The sequence below is a fragment of the Hyla sarda genome, chromosome 9, assembly GCF_029499605.1.
Source record: "Hyla sarda isolate aHylSar1 chromosome 9, aHylSar1.hap1, whole genome shotgun sequence".
In the NCBI taxonomy this organism is placed as follows: Eukaryota; Metazoa; Chordata; class Amphibia; order Anura; family Hylidae; genus Hyla; species Hyla sarda.
Genome location: NC_079197.1, coordinates 130,255,606 through 130,272,880, shown reverse-complemented (window position 1 = coordinate 130,272,880; position 17,275 = coordinate 130,255,606). Strand labels below are relative to the sequence as shown.

General features: G+C 43.1%; 1 protein-coding gene across 2 annotated transcripts in view; it reads left to right on the top strand.

The window, feature by feature from the left end:
• The window catches only part of DOCK11 (dedicator of cytokinesis 11), a 428,541-nt gene that overhangs the window by 107,229 nt on the left and 304,037 nt on the right, over window positions 1-17,275 (top strand). For both annotated transcript variants that reach the window (XM_056539360.1, XM_056539359.1), the window contains exons 4-6: window positions 1,415-1,497; window positions 3,835-3,904; window positions 7,881-7,976. In XM_056539360.1, the coding sequence (XP_056395335.1) occupies window positions 1,415-1,497; window positions 3,835-3,904; window positions 7,881-7,976 (249 nt within the window). The remainder of the gene's footprint in view (window positions 1-1,414; window positions 1,498-3,834; window positions 3,905-7,880; window positions 7,977-17,275) is intronic.

Below are 17,275 nucleotides of genomic sequence, written 5' to 3'. Positions count from 1 at the left end.
ATACATGTGTTATATGTTTTGGCAGCATGTGTGTGCTTTTCTTACCTGTTTGTTGGGCAGGAAGTTCTGTAGTTCAGAGGGTTTTCTTTTACTGTTGTCCACAGTTCTGAGTCTGTTGTGGACAAGATGTCCCAGCTTTTTTTTTTCTCTCTCTGTCTGCATGAGAAATAAGCCACACCCCCTCATCTCATCCAGCTGAGTACACAGCTCCTCACCTCCCCTCCCTCCTGCTCTGTATTCTGAGGACGCAGGTCTGCACAGGAGAAGGACCTCACAGAGAAGATAAGTGTTATCTGAAGGGGAGGATGAGAAGGTGCATGGGCTGGGGATGTATGGACTGCAGGGGAATAAATCTCATACTGGGAATGATCTCTATGGGGGAGATTTATCAAAACCTTTGCAGAGGAAAACTTGCCCAGTTGCCCATAGCAACCAATCAGATAGCTTCTTTCATTTTTCACAGGCCTTCATAAAAATGAAAGAAGCGATCTGATTGGTTGCTATGGGCAACTGGGCAAGTTTTCCTCTGCACAGGTTTTGATAAATCTCCCCCTATATGTGAAGGGGGGGGGGGGGGGGGGGGTGGAGACTCCTGAATGACACATGCTGGGAGTTGTAGTCCCTGTTGTGTGGGTGTTTGTGTATGATAGTGTTTACAGACCAGTGTTCCTCCAGCTGTTGCAAAACTACAACTCCCAGCATGCCCTGACAGACTTTGGGTATGCTGGGAGTTGTAGATTTGCAACAGCTGGAGGTACACTGGTTGGGAAGTTAGTTAGTGTTCTGTGTATAAGGAGGCCGACCCGGGAAAATAGTAGGGTGGGTAAAGGGCGAAACAAACAAACAAACAAAAAAAAGGATCCGCCCCAAACTAGCAAGGCATGTGGCATGCTGGGATTTGTAGTTTTCAGCACAGCGAGAAGCAGTAAATAGAAGCAAAGATAGGAAAACAAAGTGGGGGATAAAAAGACAACAAAGAACGGAACTAGAGTAGGCTAAACAACAAGAAGAGAAATGAAACAAAACAAATAGGGTAAGTCAAAAACAGAAAAACACGTTGACCACGGGAGTACCCCTTTAAAACTCAATGGCACAGTGTGAAATGCTGGGAGGTCTCTGCAGGTCGAAACCTGCTAAATTGTGAATGAATTTCAGGACTATAATAAAATTGTAACCAGGACCAGTAAAAAATAAGAAATGCTATGAAGTTACTCAACTTTTTTTATTTAAACAATGGGCCCCCGCCAGATACCAGATATCCCTTTTAAGAAGTAAACTATAACAAATTACATGGGAAAAGCTTATCTTATCTTGACCAGAAATATTTTTACTATACATTTGTGTGTTTCACACTATAAATTTGCCTTGTTAATGTTCATGTCGCTGATATCATTCTGTATATCTATTGTTTTAGTGTATAAAATATTACAGCTTAGACTGGAAAGTGGTAAACTACAAATATGAGGAATACTCGGGAGATTTTCGAGCCTTGCCTTGGTGAGTCCTCTTTAGTTTATAAAATAAAAAAAAGCAGCATTCATTCTGAGATATAAAATTGAGAAACATGACAAAAATTGAAGATCATCTGTGTTATTTCGTTCAACTAGAATAGTTCTGTAGACAACGGCAGTCTTGACATAAAAAATTACAGAAAGCCTGATAACAACTTGAATACATTTATGGCCAGTGCTTAAATGTTTACTCTGCATTTCTTGCAGTGCTTTGACATTAGACAAGGCTGTCAACTTACAGCCTGGAACCCTTGCTGGACACTTTCCTCCCCCATTTAGATGTCTTTCCTTCATCTATGCTACCTGATTAGCATGGGCCTTAAAGGGGTACTCCACCCCTAGACATCTTATCCCCTATCCAAAGGATAACCATAAGATGTCTGATCGCAGGGGTCCCGCCGCTGGGGACCTCCGCAATATAGCCTGTGGCACCCACCTGTTACTGCTCCGGAAGCGCTGAAGGGTCTGGCTCCCGACCACGGGAACGGAAGATCGTGACGCCACGACTCCACCCCCGTGTGACGTCACACCCCGCCCCCTCAATGCAAGTCTATGGGAGGGGGCGTGACTGCTGTCACACCCCCTCCCATAGACTTGCATTGAGGGGGTGGGGAGTGATGTCATGATCTTCTGTTCCCGTGGTTGGGACCCAGACCCTCCAGCGCTTCTGGAGCAGTAACAGGTGGGTGCCGCATGCTATATTGCGGGGGTTCCCAGCAGCGGGACCCCCGCGATGAGACATCTTATCCCCTAGCCTTTGGATAGGGGATAAGATGTCTAGGGGTGGAGTACCCCTTTAAAGGGGTTATCCAATTTAAAAAAATGTATCACCTATCCACAGGATAGGGGATTGACGATGGTGGGGGTCTGACTGCTGTGCCCTCCTGAAAAGGGGTTTGGCTCTCCCATCCGTATGGAGACAGCATGCACGCCATGCACTGGGCACGGTGGAGATACCTGAGTGCTGTACTCCGGCTACCTGTGGACCTCCCATAGACAGTGTATGGCAGCTGGGAGATCCTGGAGTGATCTGACCCCTGGATCAGATGCTTATCCCCTGTGAAGAGAAGATCATTATTTTTTTTTGTCATTCTATAAATGAAGGAGAGCAGTTTCTGGGGCAGGTCACAAGAAGGCATGTGTGTGCACCTGTGTAATCTTGTATCACACGCCATTCATGTGTTCACATGTTCTTGTATTCATATGATCTTACTAGGGATCGACCAATATCGTTTTTTTAGGGCCGATACCGATAATCGGTGGAGGTAAGGGCCGATAACTTATACCGATATTACGGTATAAGTTATCGGCTATTTATCCCCCCCGCGTCACCGCTGCAGATCATTGATTAAAAGCGGGTGCTTTAAATCAATGCACTGCAGTGGCTTTTGCAGTGCCATAGGCCGCCGTTGCCACCCGCTTCTCTCCTCCTGCCTGTCCGGGGGTCCTGAGTCCTATCACCGCCACCGCTCCCCCCACCACCGCACGGCGACCGCCCAACCCCCCCCCCCCCCCGACCCGCTCCGCCACACCGCGACCGACCCGCCGCGCCGCATTGGCCCCATTGCCTCCCCCATCCCCGGTTTTATAATTACCTGTTCCTGGGGTCCACTCTACATCTGGCTCCGGAGGCGTCCTCCTGAACTGTCACTGTGCGCACTCACGGTGACGTCACGTCGCGCACATCACGTCACTTGTCATCGTGCACAGCGTAACGCAGGACGCAGCAGGAGCAAGAAGTAGCGTGGGCCCCGGGAACAGGTAATTATAAAACAGGGGATGGGGGAGGCAATGGGGCCGTGGCGGTGCGGTGGGGGGTGCGATGCGGTGCGGTGGGTCGGGGGGGGGGGCGGTTGCGGTGCGGCGGGTCGGCGGGAGGGGCGGTCGCGGTGCGGTGGGGGCGGAGCATTATCGGCTTATCGGCAAGGTAATACCGATAATGCCCAAAATCGTGATTATCGGCCGATAATATCGGCCATACCGATAATCGGTCGATCCCTAGTTCTTACCATGACCGCCACAAAAAAGCAACAGAAGGGTTAGCCGCTAATAGTAAGGTTTCTGTAAATGTCATGTGAAGATTCTTGGTAATATTTGCAACCATTTTGTTCCCCAGCTGGAGCCCTGCATTGGATAAGACCATATACTGTATAGCAGTGCAGAGATTCAGTAATGGAATCGTTGATCTAAATTATCCAGTTTCTTATTTTCTGTTAGAAAATGTGCAAAGTAATATTTTCCATCACCATGGGTTGTGGTTGTGGCATTCTGCTTGTAATTTAAGACAGCAATAAATTGAAATTCCCTTATTTCTCATTTTTAGTAAATCCTTTCAGCCAGAGAAGACGCCCAGCCATGTGTTTGAGATAGATGAGGACTTTGACAAAGATGAGGTAATGGATGGACCAAGTTCAGCATTTTTCCAAAGATTTTGTAATAGATTTATTCCTTCCTCTTTACTAATAGCGAGTGATGAGAGTATTACTAGAAAATGTGTGTCCTTCATCTGCACTGACAGCTTAATGCTTATTCTGTCTGATATGTTAAAGGGGTTATCCACCATAAGGTGATTTTAGTACATACCTGGCAGACAGTAATGGACATGCTTAGGAAGGATCTGCGCTTGTCTTGGGACTAAATGGCTATGTTGTGAGATTACCATAATACTGTGGATAGCTTTTTGTGAACTGGTATTTCCTGTTTGACTTTTCTTCTTTTGACTACAAATTACACAATTCAATTTTCCTCCCTCCCAAACATCAGCCACCCCACTCATTGAAACATAAATGAGCTGCATCCCTTCAAAAGACCTGTGGTTTTCAATCAGGGTGCCTACAGCTGTTAGTTGCAGATTGATCCCTCCACCTATTGAATCAGACAGGCTCCCTGTCATCAGCTGACTAGTGAGTCAGGTCTCGGCCACATTGCAACCTGGGAAAAATCTGAGACAACAGTCATTTTGTATGCTGATAAAAATAAATATTGGGGTGAAAATCACATAAGAATTGTGAGAAAACCGTCACACACAGGTACAGACACTATATTATGAACTACACTAACTTTACAGCCCCTGTAGCATAGTCAAATAAAAAAAAATCCTGGAATACCCCCTTTAAATACCTGTGATAACCTAACGTAATGTACTGTTCACTATGGCCCAGATTTTATCCATCTGCCTCAAACCAAAACTGTTTGGATTTGTCCATAGCAACCAATCACAGTCTAGCTTTCATATCTTTTTGTGTTTATTTCTTCAAGTGTTTTTTTTTTAAATCAGATTATTTAAAAAATAAAGACATAAGAACATAAAGGGTACCCTGGAGGAAAAATAAATGTTTTTAACCCCTTAAAGGGGTTATCAACCATAAGTTGATTTTAGTATGTACCTGCTAATGGTTCCATAGTTTCATAGTTTGTAAGTGTGAAGTCACTTTCCTCCCTCCCGCACATTAGCCACCCCACCCATTGAAACACAAATGAGCTGCATTCCATTGAAAAGACCAGTGTTTTCTAACCAGGGTGCCTTCAGCTGTTGCAAAATGATTTCTCTCCCACCCAGCAGTCGCTCCACCCATTGAAGCAGGACAGACTCCCTCTGATCACCTGAGTAGTGTTGTCAGGTCTTGATGCACTGCATTCTGGGAAATCCCAAGACCTGAGTAATTTTGTATGCTGCTAAAAATAAATATTGGGTCAAAAATTACAGAAAATTGCGAGACCACACAGGTACAGACACCATATTATGAACTACACTAACTTTACAGTCCCTGTAGAATAGTCAAATAAAATATATTCCTAAAATACCCCTTAAGGGTACGTTCACACGTATGCGGATTTGATGCGCAGGATTTTCTGCTGAAGATTTCAAAGTAAACTAAATGACTGAGCACCGCTTCTAATCGGCAGTTATAAATCCTGCGCATCAAATCTGCGCAGGCTACTGTACGTGTGAACATACCCAAAGGAAATTTTCATTTTTGCATTTTAGTTTTTTCCTCCTTTCTTTTTAAAATATATAAATTTAATATTTTTCAACCTACAGACCCATTTGAGTGCTTGTTTTTTGCACGACCATTTGTACTTTGTAATGACACCTTTCATTTTAACATTAAATGTACCGCAAAACCCAAAAATTCTTATTTGTGGGCATAAATGTATATGTAAGAAAACTGCAACTTTGCAACTTTTATGGGATTGGTTTTTACGCAGTGCACTTTTTATAAAAATAATCTATTATTCTGTAGGTTCATGTGATTAAATGATATCCAATTTATATAGTTTTTCTAAAAAAAAAAAAAAGCTAACTTTTTTAACAAAATTGGTATGTATAAAATTGTCCTTTTCTATAACTTTTTTATTTTTCGTATACAAGGATGTATGAGGACTCATTTTTAGCACTGTGATCTGTAGTTTTTATCGGTTCCAGTTTTGTTTTAATGGGAATTTTTGATCATTTGTTATTATTTTTGTTTCTGATATATGATGCAATTAAAAATCTGTATTTTTTGTGTTTAGTATTTTTTTATGTTTACCGTGCGTGATCATAAACATTATTGTATATTTATGCACACGACAATACAATGTATGATTATTTGTTTTTTTTCTCGTTTTTGTTTGTAAAATGGGAAAATAAGGGTAATTTTATTTTTTTATAAATAAAGTGAGCGCAGCTCCTGCACTGGCTTCAAAGCCACTTAAGGAGTCAGAGCGACGCCCTGCATCCTTAAGTACCAGGGGATGAGGGCATACCTTTACGCCCTGCGTCCTTAAGTGGTCAAATATCAGCTGGTGCCAGAAAGTTATACAGATTTGTAAATGACATCTATTTAAAAATCTTAAAGGGGTAGTCCAGTGGTTAAAAACTTATCCCCTATCTTAAGGATAGGGGATAAGTTTGAGATCGCGGGGGGTCCGACCGCTGGGGCCCCCCGCGATCTCTCTGTACGGGGCCCCGGCTCTCCGCCGAGATAGCGGGTGTCGACCCCCGCACGAGGCGGTGGCCGACACGCCCCCTCAATACATCTCAATGGCAGAGCCGGAGATTGCCGAAGGCAGCGCTTCGGCTCTGCCATAGAGTTGTATTGAGGGGGCGTGTCGGCCGCCGCTTCGTGCGGAGGTCGACACGCCCCCTTCCCGCGGGCTGTCGGGGCTCCGTACAGGAGATCGCGGGGGGCCCCAGGGGTCGGACCCCCCGCGATCTGCAACTTATCCCCTATCCTTAAGATAGGGGATAAGTTGTAAACCACTGAGTCACCACTGGACTACTCCTTTAAACCTCCAGTACTTATCAATTGCTGTATGCTGCAGAGGAAGTTGTGTAGTTCTTTCTTGTCTGACCACAGTGCTCTCTGCTGACACCTCTGTCCATGTCAGGAAAGATTTGTCCAGAGCAGGAAAGATTTGCTATGGAGATTTGCTCATGCTCTGAATTTCTGACCCTGATGAAGACCTATTGTTTATATCAGATTTTAATAAATATATATTTTAAATGATTTTGGACAACAAAGGATTAAGATGATTTCTATAAACAAATATTGTTCATAAGAAGTAATTATAAATTAGTTTTCCTAATGTACAGTATTTCTGATATGTCACAGATAAACAGGGCAGGTTATGCTTTGCACTTTTTGCTATCATTGTATTTGTGCAACTTTGGAGATTAAATCTTAGTAACCGTAAAGGAGTAATCCAGGAATAGTTTTTTATTTGATTATGCTACAGTGGCTGTAACGTTAGTGTAGTTCATAATATAGTGGCTGTACCTGTGTGTGATGGTGGTCTCGCAATTCTTCTGTGATTTTCGCCCCCAATATTTATTTTTAACAGAATACAAAATTACTCAGGTCTCGGGTTTCCACAGGTTGCAGTGCGGCCGAGACACGACATCACTAGTCAGGTGTGCCAAGGGAACCTGTCCTTGCTCAATGGGTGGAGCGACCGCTGGGTGGGAGAGAGATCATTTTGCAACAGCTGGAGGCACCCTGGTTAGAGAACACTGGTCTTTTTAATGGATGCAGTTCATTTGTGTTTCAATGGGTGGGGTAGCTGATGTGTCAGAGGAAGGAAAGTGACCTCACACTTACAAACAAGGAATTATCTGCTGTATAGTTTGAGAACGAACTCCAACAGGAAATACCCAGTTCACAAAAAGATAACCACAGCATTATGATAATCTAACAACATAGTCATTTTGCCCCAAGACAAGAACAGATCCTTCCTAAGCATGTCCATTACTGTCTGGCAGGTACGTACCTTATGGTGGACAACCTCTTTAAACAATGTCCTTCTTCACAAGTTTATGTCTCATAAATAGGCTTAGACTATATGTTACATACTATACAAATATAATGTATTGTTATATATCTGCAGGATTCTTCATCAATCTACTCTAATAAAGGAGGAGTCATCAAACAAGGCTGGCTGTATAAAGCCAATATAGGCACCACTATTCCTGTCACTATGAAGGTAAGTAGTCATAAAGCTAACTGAAACATTTCCTCTATTTTAGGAGCCTCTGTACTTTGCACAACGCACATTATATAAAAGATATTTATGTATATTCGGGCAAGCAACATATGTTTATTATTTGGATGAAAGTGTTGAAAGTTTTTACAAACAAATACAAAGAGTAATTTAGTACAGTGGTCCCTCAATATGTTGAGGGATCCGTGCAATGTAAAGTATAGGACAGTGGTCTCCAACCTGTGGACCTCCAGATGTTGCAAAACTACAACACCCAGCAGGCCCGGACAACCAACGGCTGTCCGGGCATGCTGGGAGTTGTAGTTTTGCAACATCTGGTGGTCCGCAGGTTGAAGACCACTGGTATAGGAGGTTATACTCACCTGTCCCCACCGCTCACTGCTGCCCTGGATGTCGCCCTCCATCACTGTCACTGCGTCCCCGGACCGTCTCTGCTGCGTCTCTTCATTGCCGTCATCACGTCGCTGCGCACGCCGCTCCTATTGGATGACGGGACAGCGTACATGACGACGATGAAGGAGAGCGCCGGCGATGCAGAGGATCCCGAAGAGGACGGCCCGGAGCGCCGGTACAGGTGATTGATCGTCACCGCAGCACACAGAGCACCTTAAACGGCTATCCGGCGGCAGCTGAAGCAGTCAGCGCTGCTGGATAGCCGTTTATGCGATGGCCCGGACATGTTGATGCTGCCTTCAACATGCGATGGCTTCTGAGAGGCCATCACATGTTGAAATTATCGTATGTCGGGGCCATCGTAGGTCGAGGGGTCACTGTAGATGGTTTTCTTGTGCAGAAGATGTTTTTTTCTTACATGATAATTATTGAAAATGCTCTCTATAGCTACTTTTTGGCTCAAATCGCTTACACATTTTCAAATGTATTTATTTTTTTTTATTACCCCAAATTCTGTCGTTTACACTATACTTAAGTAGGGGCATTGTGTGGGGTTTTACAAAGATCACACAACATTTTCACAGGCTTAAGGAATTGTTTGCATGAAAACATTTGCTTTAATTTACACCTGGTTTATAAGAAATTGGTGAATTCTTTAGTTATTAAGTTTGTAATTATGGAAATATTTTTGAGCTCTTTTACAGAACTTTTGTTTTTGCTTTTTTCGCTACCTTTTCTTTTGGTTGAACTGTTAACTTATCATATGATCATTATACACCAGCTTTTACAATGTTATGAAAAATCATTTATCTTTCCAATTTTTTTGTGTGAGAATACTTCTTTTACCTTAGTGTAGTAAGTATTTTGGTTTTATTAAATATTTTTTTTCCTCTATGTGAGTATAGATAAGTGTTAAGTATTTACAAAATCACCTTTTATATTTTTATAGAAAATAGATATGGATTACACTTACCTCCTCTACAAAAATATATTTTCAGTATATGAAAAATCTTTTTAATTACTGGTCGGTATGTTTGCATATCTGTATTTGGAGTACTAGTAGATGGTAAGCTGGTAAGGACTTGACCCACTGCTAATTTCTTCACTACTCAACATTAAAGGACATTAAAGCCGAAAACAACTTATCCCCTTTCCACAGAATAGGGGATAAGAGTTTGATCGTGGGGGGTCCGAACTCTGGTACCCCCCCGCGATCTCCTGCACTGCCGTGGCTCTCCCGTGCAGGAGGCGTGCCGGTCACAGCATGACGTATCGGCCGACACGCCTTCTTCATGTAGTTCTATGGGAGAGGCGGGGAGGCAGCGTTTGTGCCTCCCCACCTCTCCCATAGAACTGTATGGGGAGGGAGCGTAACCGTCAACCTCTCTAGGTCGACGCTACATGCATTAGCACTCTCACTGAGCTGAGCAATGAAAATGTTTTTACCGTATATACTCGAGTATAAGACGAGTTTTTCAGCACGATCTTTCATGCTGAAGACACCCCCCTCAGCTTATACTCGAGTGAACTCTCCGCCTGTCAATCCCTTCTCAGTGGTCTTCACCCTGCGGACCTCCAGATGTTGCAAAACTACAACTCCCAGCATAGTTTTGAAACATCTGGAGGTCCGCAGGTTGAAGACCTCGGCCTCCGTCATAATCCAGACCCCCCCCCCCCCCTTTAGTTTTCTACTCACCTCCCCTCGGTGGGAAGGAAGATTGAGCTGGTCTGAGCCATCTATGCTGCAGGGACCGTCCCTGTGTATTGTCGTCAAGGCAACGTCACTAGTTCGGTGTGGGGCTTGGAACGGAGAAGAGGGCCCCCCCGGTGAAGATGGACAGCCCGGAACGACTAACCCTCACCACTGGACGGTCCCTGCAGCATAGATGGCCCGGACCAGCTCACCCTTCCTTCCCAACGAGGGGAGGGGAGTAGAAAACTAAAGGGGGGGGGGGGGGGACACGCGGTGATGATGACAGGCGGTGATGATGAAGGGGGGGATGATGAAGGGGGGGATGATGACAGGGTGATGATGACGGGGGTGTTTATGATGGGGGTCTGGATGATGACAGGGGGGGATGATGACATGGGGGGGATGATGTATTTCCCACCCTAGGCTTTTCCTGCGTTTTTGGGGTGAAATTAGGGGTCTCGGCTTATATTCGGGTCGGCTTATACTCAAGTATATACGGTATTTGTAAAATGAGAAATGAAGATAACTTATTTTTGGGGGGGAAGGGGCCTATTCACTTTTTTTTTTTTTTTACTTAGGGCGTGTTGGCAGTTGTAGTATTGTTCCATATAGAGAGACACATGTTAGGGCCATAAGCCCCAACCTATGACTCTCCAGCTGTTGCAAAACTACAACTGCCAGCATGTCCTCACTATCAGGTCATGCTGGAAATTGAAGTTGTGTACCATATAGAGAGACACAGTTTAGGGCTGCTAGCCCCAATCTCTGACTCTCCAGCTTTTGTAAAACTACACCTCCCGGCGTGTCCTTTTCTTTACTTCAGTCATTTCATGTAATTTCTTTACTTCAGTACATCCCTTTGTAAGTTCCCTACCCTGAGACTTTTTATGCGACTTTTTAACCAGTTGCGCCAAAATGTGCAACTTTTTAAACATGCTGTTTAAAGGCAATTTTGTAAGTGTTGCAACTTTTTTTTTTTTTTTTTTTAACAAAAAGTCGCAATGATGAATTTCTGACCACTGCACCTGCAAAGCCAGATTTGACTGTCAACAGTGAATTCTCAGTAATCTGCTGTGCAGGGAAAAGGCGCAAAAAAGTTGCACACAACACATGTGCAACTTTTTTGGCTGAACCACAGCAAAGAAAAAAAAAAAAAAAAACAATCTTAATCCCTAAAACTCACACCATCCTCTCTCTTTAGGCTATGTTCACACGGTGAATGTCCGCACTGAAATTTTCAATGTTTTACGGAAATATTCTCCAGACAGCAGAGCGCTGGCAGAACATGCCGGCGCTATGACCGCTTGGAAACGCACTGTCACAAAGAGGACAATGCATTTCGGTGTGGACTCCACAGAAAGAATAGATGTTAGAAAGTTATTATAGACATAGAAATTCCGCCGTTTGCACAGTACAGCAGAATCACATTAACATGAATGGGACAGTGGAATGTCCTTGAGGGATATTCATGCGGAATTTCCCACGCACATTTTACCATGTGAACATGGCCTTATTGGGAAACAGACTCAGAAGGCCCGCATCTTCACTCTGGCTTCTATCTCCTCTCGTTATCAAGAAGCAGGTTATGAATTGCTATTGTGGTGGTATAGAGTACTGATCCGCCTACACTGAATCTGGCCACAGGTAAACCCCAATGCTGGTCATGGGGCACTTTGGTTGACACCTTTTTGCACATATTCTTTTTTTGTCCATTGCTTACACCCTTTTAGAAGTTAAACATGTAATTTATCGTGTCATTTTGTTGAATATCGACCTTTCTCTGGTTCTTTTCGTTCTCCATCACTCTGAGATTTCAGTGAAGGTCTTTTTACTGTCACTTTTACAATTTCTGCTTATGGCAGCACAGGCGTGTATCCTTTTGCTTTGAAAAAGACCCACAACTGTTCTAATCCGTCTTTGGGTTGCGCTTTGGAAGATAGCAGCACCAAAGAGTGACTTGTCTGGCTCTTAAAGGGGTACTCCACCCCTAGACATCTTATCCCCTATCCAAAGGGGACCCCCGCAATATAGCACGCAGCACCCACCTGTTACTGCTCCGGATGCGCTGGAGGGTCTGGCTCCCGACCACGGGGACAGAAGATCGTGACGTCACGACTCCGCCCCCGTGTGGCGTCACGCCCCGCCCCCTCAATGCAAATCTATGGGAGGGGGCGTGATAGCCGTCACGCCACCTCCCATAGACTTGCATTGAGGGGGCGGGGCATCATACGGGGGCAGAGCCGTGACATCACGATCTTCCGTCCCTGTGGTCGGGAGCCCTCGACGCATGCTATATTGCGGGGGTCCCCAGCGGCGGGACCCCCGCTGTCAGACATCTTATCTTATACGGGATAAGATGTCTAGGGGTGGAGTACCCCTTTAAATGGGACTTTTACCGTGGATAACCAATCATTACATGGACACATTATTCAGAATTTGGCAGGGCTTAGTTTTTCCCCTGGTGGTGTTTACAAAGAACTGCACGCTGCACATAAATGCTGAGCGCTGGGGTTACTAGCAGCAGGATCCTATGCAAACTTATTGGTGGGAACCTTTCCTAAAAAAAACAAAAAAAAATTGAGTATGTCCATGTGAAAAGATCCCCTTTGAGTAGACAAAGAGGATCTTATCAGCAATGTTGTGCGGCTATTGATCTTCCTGAACTTGTTCATTATGCTTTATTAGTGCTCATAGAGAAAGTGAGCAAGGTGGGTAGGTAAACTACCAGGTAATATAAAGGAGCCTGATATAATGCAGATGGCAGGATCATAGCACAATGCTGCATTATGCATAACATCTATAAAAGGTTAGGTGTACATGCCATGGTGTTCTTACCAAGTTCAGAAGACATAAGACACTTTTATCAGGAGCTTATGGATTTCTCTTTTGAGAAATAAGTCTATGAATTGGATGTGTTGCTGAGGTACATGCAAATTAACCATAGGAGACATCTGCAATGCAGAGAACTCACATCAGTGTTTGGAGTACTTCCAATTCCTCTATTAACACTGACCATTCAATGCTCCACTTATGTCTTAAGAAAAAGCATTACACATAGTCTGAATGATTTGCGTCTCAGAATTCCGGGACTCATCTGCAGTTCATGCACTAGGTGCATAAAAACGTCATATTTAGATTTTTAATGTAAATCCTCACCGGTAGCTGCCCAGAATCCAATTACAGTGAGTGCACTATAAATTTATGCCTTTCAGTTGCAGAGGTCTGGGTATTGGGGGCAGTTCTGTGCCTGTATTATGGCTCTGCCCACACTATTTAAAAAACTATCAACTGCATTCTGTTTGAGGAAAGCCTTGCTGTGTTTTTCACAGGATGTAAGGAGGGTTGTCCTGTGTGTACCCTCTACTTTTGTAAGTGTATGCAGCATGGATCATATAGGCAGGGGTTCTACTGAATGGACAGCTGTAGTCAGGTAATCCACCTGGTGCTGGGAATTGTAGTTTTGCATCGACTGGACGGAGTGTGTCACAATGGGCCCCAATGCATCCCGACAGGTCCCATCATCTTTGAATGGGATCTGTTGGGTTTTCTTTTGATGTCTGTTATTTTGGAGGATTTTAAAGGATGCAAAAACCTGACCTGCAGGATCTTTTTTCTCCACTTAAGTCCTGTCATTTTAACAGAATCAGGTAACAGAGCTCCTAACGTGTTGTGATGACGTGATGTAAACGAGGCCTCGATAAAAAGTTTAATTGTTCCACAGAAGTATTTTTTTTTTATATATTCTTCGACTTACAGTGTTAAATAAAGTTACACAAATAACAATAAAGCTAACAAATAGACACTGTCTGTGCCAAACAAAATGAAGTAAATGGGTAGGAAAATCAGCAGCAGAAAATCAGCAGAAAAATATGACCGGTGCGACTCTACCCAAAGGGTACATTCACACGTGCATATTTTGATGCAGATTTTCTGTTCCTGATGTTCCTACCCATTAAAGTCAAAGGTTAGAAAAATCAGCAACAGAAAATCTGCAGCAATATACGTACTTGTGAAGTACCCTGAGGACGCATTTTCACATGACCACATGTGGAAACCACACCCCAATGTGTTCACTAATGGTCACATGATGTTGTCGATAAGACATGGATTCAGCCACAGCAGTATGTGGGAGTGCGGCCTAAGGCTATAAAGCCACCACATGTCTGTGCGTCTAATCATTTATGTCAAAAACACTTTGGTAGTTAGGGTTCAAATATATAACATTACAATTCAACACGGTCTTTCCTCCAAGACCCCTGGCAATATTTTTTATGAAGATAAGTAGACATTTCTTCTCTGCTGGGTAAATGAGCAAATTTGACACATCACTCGGTTTCAATATTAGAATAGTAGGGATCCAGGCAGATCCATCCTAGCGACATGTCCTAACTCTCATAACTTAAGTGTGGGAACCTCTTAAACTATTCCTGTACTTCATACATACTCAGACCAGCAGAAACCTCTCTGAAATAAATGCACATTAAAAAGTGATGTGGTATCAGTCAGACGATGCATTCTTTCGGGAAAACATCTATAGTTAATGCAATAAAAATCAATCTCTTTGCAATTACACTAAGTAGTTGTTGTTTTCCTAAACCAATTAATGTGTTTTACGTTAGATCACATGTAAATATTTGGTTTTAACTTTTTTTTGTTTGTTTTTGTTTATTTTAAATACAGTAGTGAATATTTTTTGAATTAGCAAAAAGTCCTAAGACCTGCTTTATGTATCTCGACCAGCTTTTTTATAGTCATGTTTTTGGGGGTACAATGCATAACTTATCTATTTGACTGGCTAGGATAAGTTATATTCACCTATAGTTGTGCAGCAGCACCAAAAAAAACTCCAGACGAAGTAATTTGTGAAATTTAAACAGAAAATCTTTATTCATGTACAAAAAGTACCGTATTTAAAAACACATAAAGGACTGCACAGAGTGGGAAAAATGCATATATAAACAGGGATACTGGGATGAAGGTCCCGATATGATAATACACTGTATGTCTGTGGAGTAATCATGCTACAAAGGGGAAGAAAATGGTCACATAGTAAAGGCATATGTGTAAAAAAGTGCTGTAGTGCCCATATATATGTCTGAATATAGGCTGAGACAGCTCCCAATATGTGATAGCAAAAGACCCAACAGGGCTCAAATGAAAATAAGGTGCAATTAGTGCCCTCAGGTAGTGCATATGCTAAATAGCAGACACCACCTGGAGGGCCAAAATGTAAAGGAGTGTAGCAACAGACCCATGCAGTGTTCAGGACTCACCCCAGCTCCACATCAGACCTCCGACGCGTTTCGCCGGGAGAGGCTTCATACAGGAGTCATAGTATAAGATTTTGTAAAAAGATGGGTTCCTGGGGAAAAAACTGTGTTTTCCAACCAGAGTGCTTCTAGTTGTTGCAAAAAGACAACTCTCAGCATGCCTGGACAGCCAAAGACTGGAAGCTGGAGGTGCACTAGTTAGAAAACATTGTCCCGACTTTTACACATGAATATGCATACAGTCATGGCCGTAAATGTTGGCACCCCTGAAATGTTTCAAGAAAATGAAGTATTTCTCACAGAATAGGATTGCAGTAACACATGATTTTCTATAAATATGTTTATTCCCTTTGTGTGCATTGGAACTAAACCAAAAAAGGGAGGAAAAAAAGCAAATTGGACATAATGTCACACCAAACTCCAAAAATGACAAAATTGTTGGCACCCTTAACTTAATATTTGGTTGCACAAATCAGTCACTTCCTATAACCATCAATAAGCTTCTTACACCTCTCAGCCAGAATGTTGGACCACTCTTCCTTTGCAAACTGCTCCAGGTCTCTCTTATTGGAAGGCACGTTTCCCAACAACAATTTTAAGATCTCTCCACAGGTGTTCAATGGGATTTAGATCCGGACTCATTGCTACCACTTCAGAACTCTCCAGCACTTTGTTGCCATCCATTTCTGGGTGCTTTTTGACGTATGTTTGGGTTCATTGTCCTGCTGAACGACCCAAGATCTCGGACGCAAACCCAGCTCTCTGACACTGGGCTGTACAGTGCTTTACCAAAAAGCTCTATCTTGGTCTCATCTGTCCACAAGATGTTTTCCTAGAAGGATTTTGGCTTAATCAAGTTCATTTTGGTAAAATGTAGTCTTGCTTTTTTATGTCTGTGTCAGCAGTGGGGTCCTCCTGGGTCTCCTGCCATAGGGTTTCATTTCTTTTAAATGTCGACAGTTCGTGCTGACACTGATGCTCCCTGAGCCTGCAGGACAGCTTGAATATCTTTGGAACTTGTTTGGGGCTGCTTATCCACCATCCAAACTATCCTGCGTTTACACCTTTCATCAATTTTTCTCTTTTGTCCATGCCCAGGGAGATTAGCTACAGTTGTAAACTTCTTGATAATGTTGCGCACTGTAGACAAAGGCAAATCTAGATCTCTGGTGATGAACTTATAACCTTGAGATTGTTGATATTTTTCCCCAATTTTGGTTTTCAAGTCCTCAGACAGTTCTCTTCTCCTCTTTCTGTTGTCCATGCTTAGTGTGGCACACACAGACACACAATGCAAAGACTTAGTAAACTTGTTTCCTTTTTAGCTACTTTCAGGTGTGATTTTTATATTGCCCACAACTGTTACTTTCCTCACGTGAGTTTAAAGGAGCATCACATGCTTGAAACAATCTTACTTATCCACAATTTTGAAAGGGTGCCAATAATTTTGTCCAGTCCATTTTTGGAGTTTGGTGACATTATGTCCAATTTGCTTTTTTTCCTCCCTTTTTTGGTTTAGTTCCAATACACACAAAGAGAATAAACATGTGTATAGCAAAACATGTGTTACTGCAATCCTTTTCTGTGAGAAATACGGTACTTCATTTTCTAGAAAAATTTCAGTGGTGCAGACGGCTATTACTGTATGTTTACAAATCCCACATTTTCAATGAATTTAAAATGGGCATTGCAGGTGCACAAAATCCATTCTTTGTATAACATGCCATCCAAGTCCAGCTCACCTCCTTCCAGATAGTCGTCCACATCCCACCAATGTCAGTACACCTGAAAATTCAGCAGAAGCGTTTCAGAGACATGCTCGCTTTTCATCGGTGCATGCGCTTAAATTGGTACTTCGGAGCACTAAACCCATAGCCCTTCCTTTACCGTTCATCTACCTATTTAATTGTCCATCATTCGTTAAC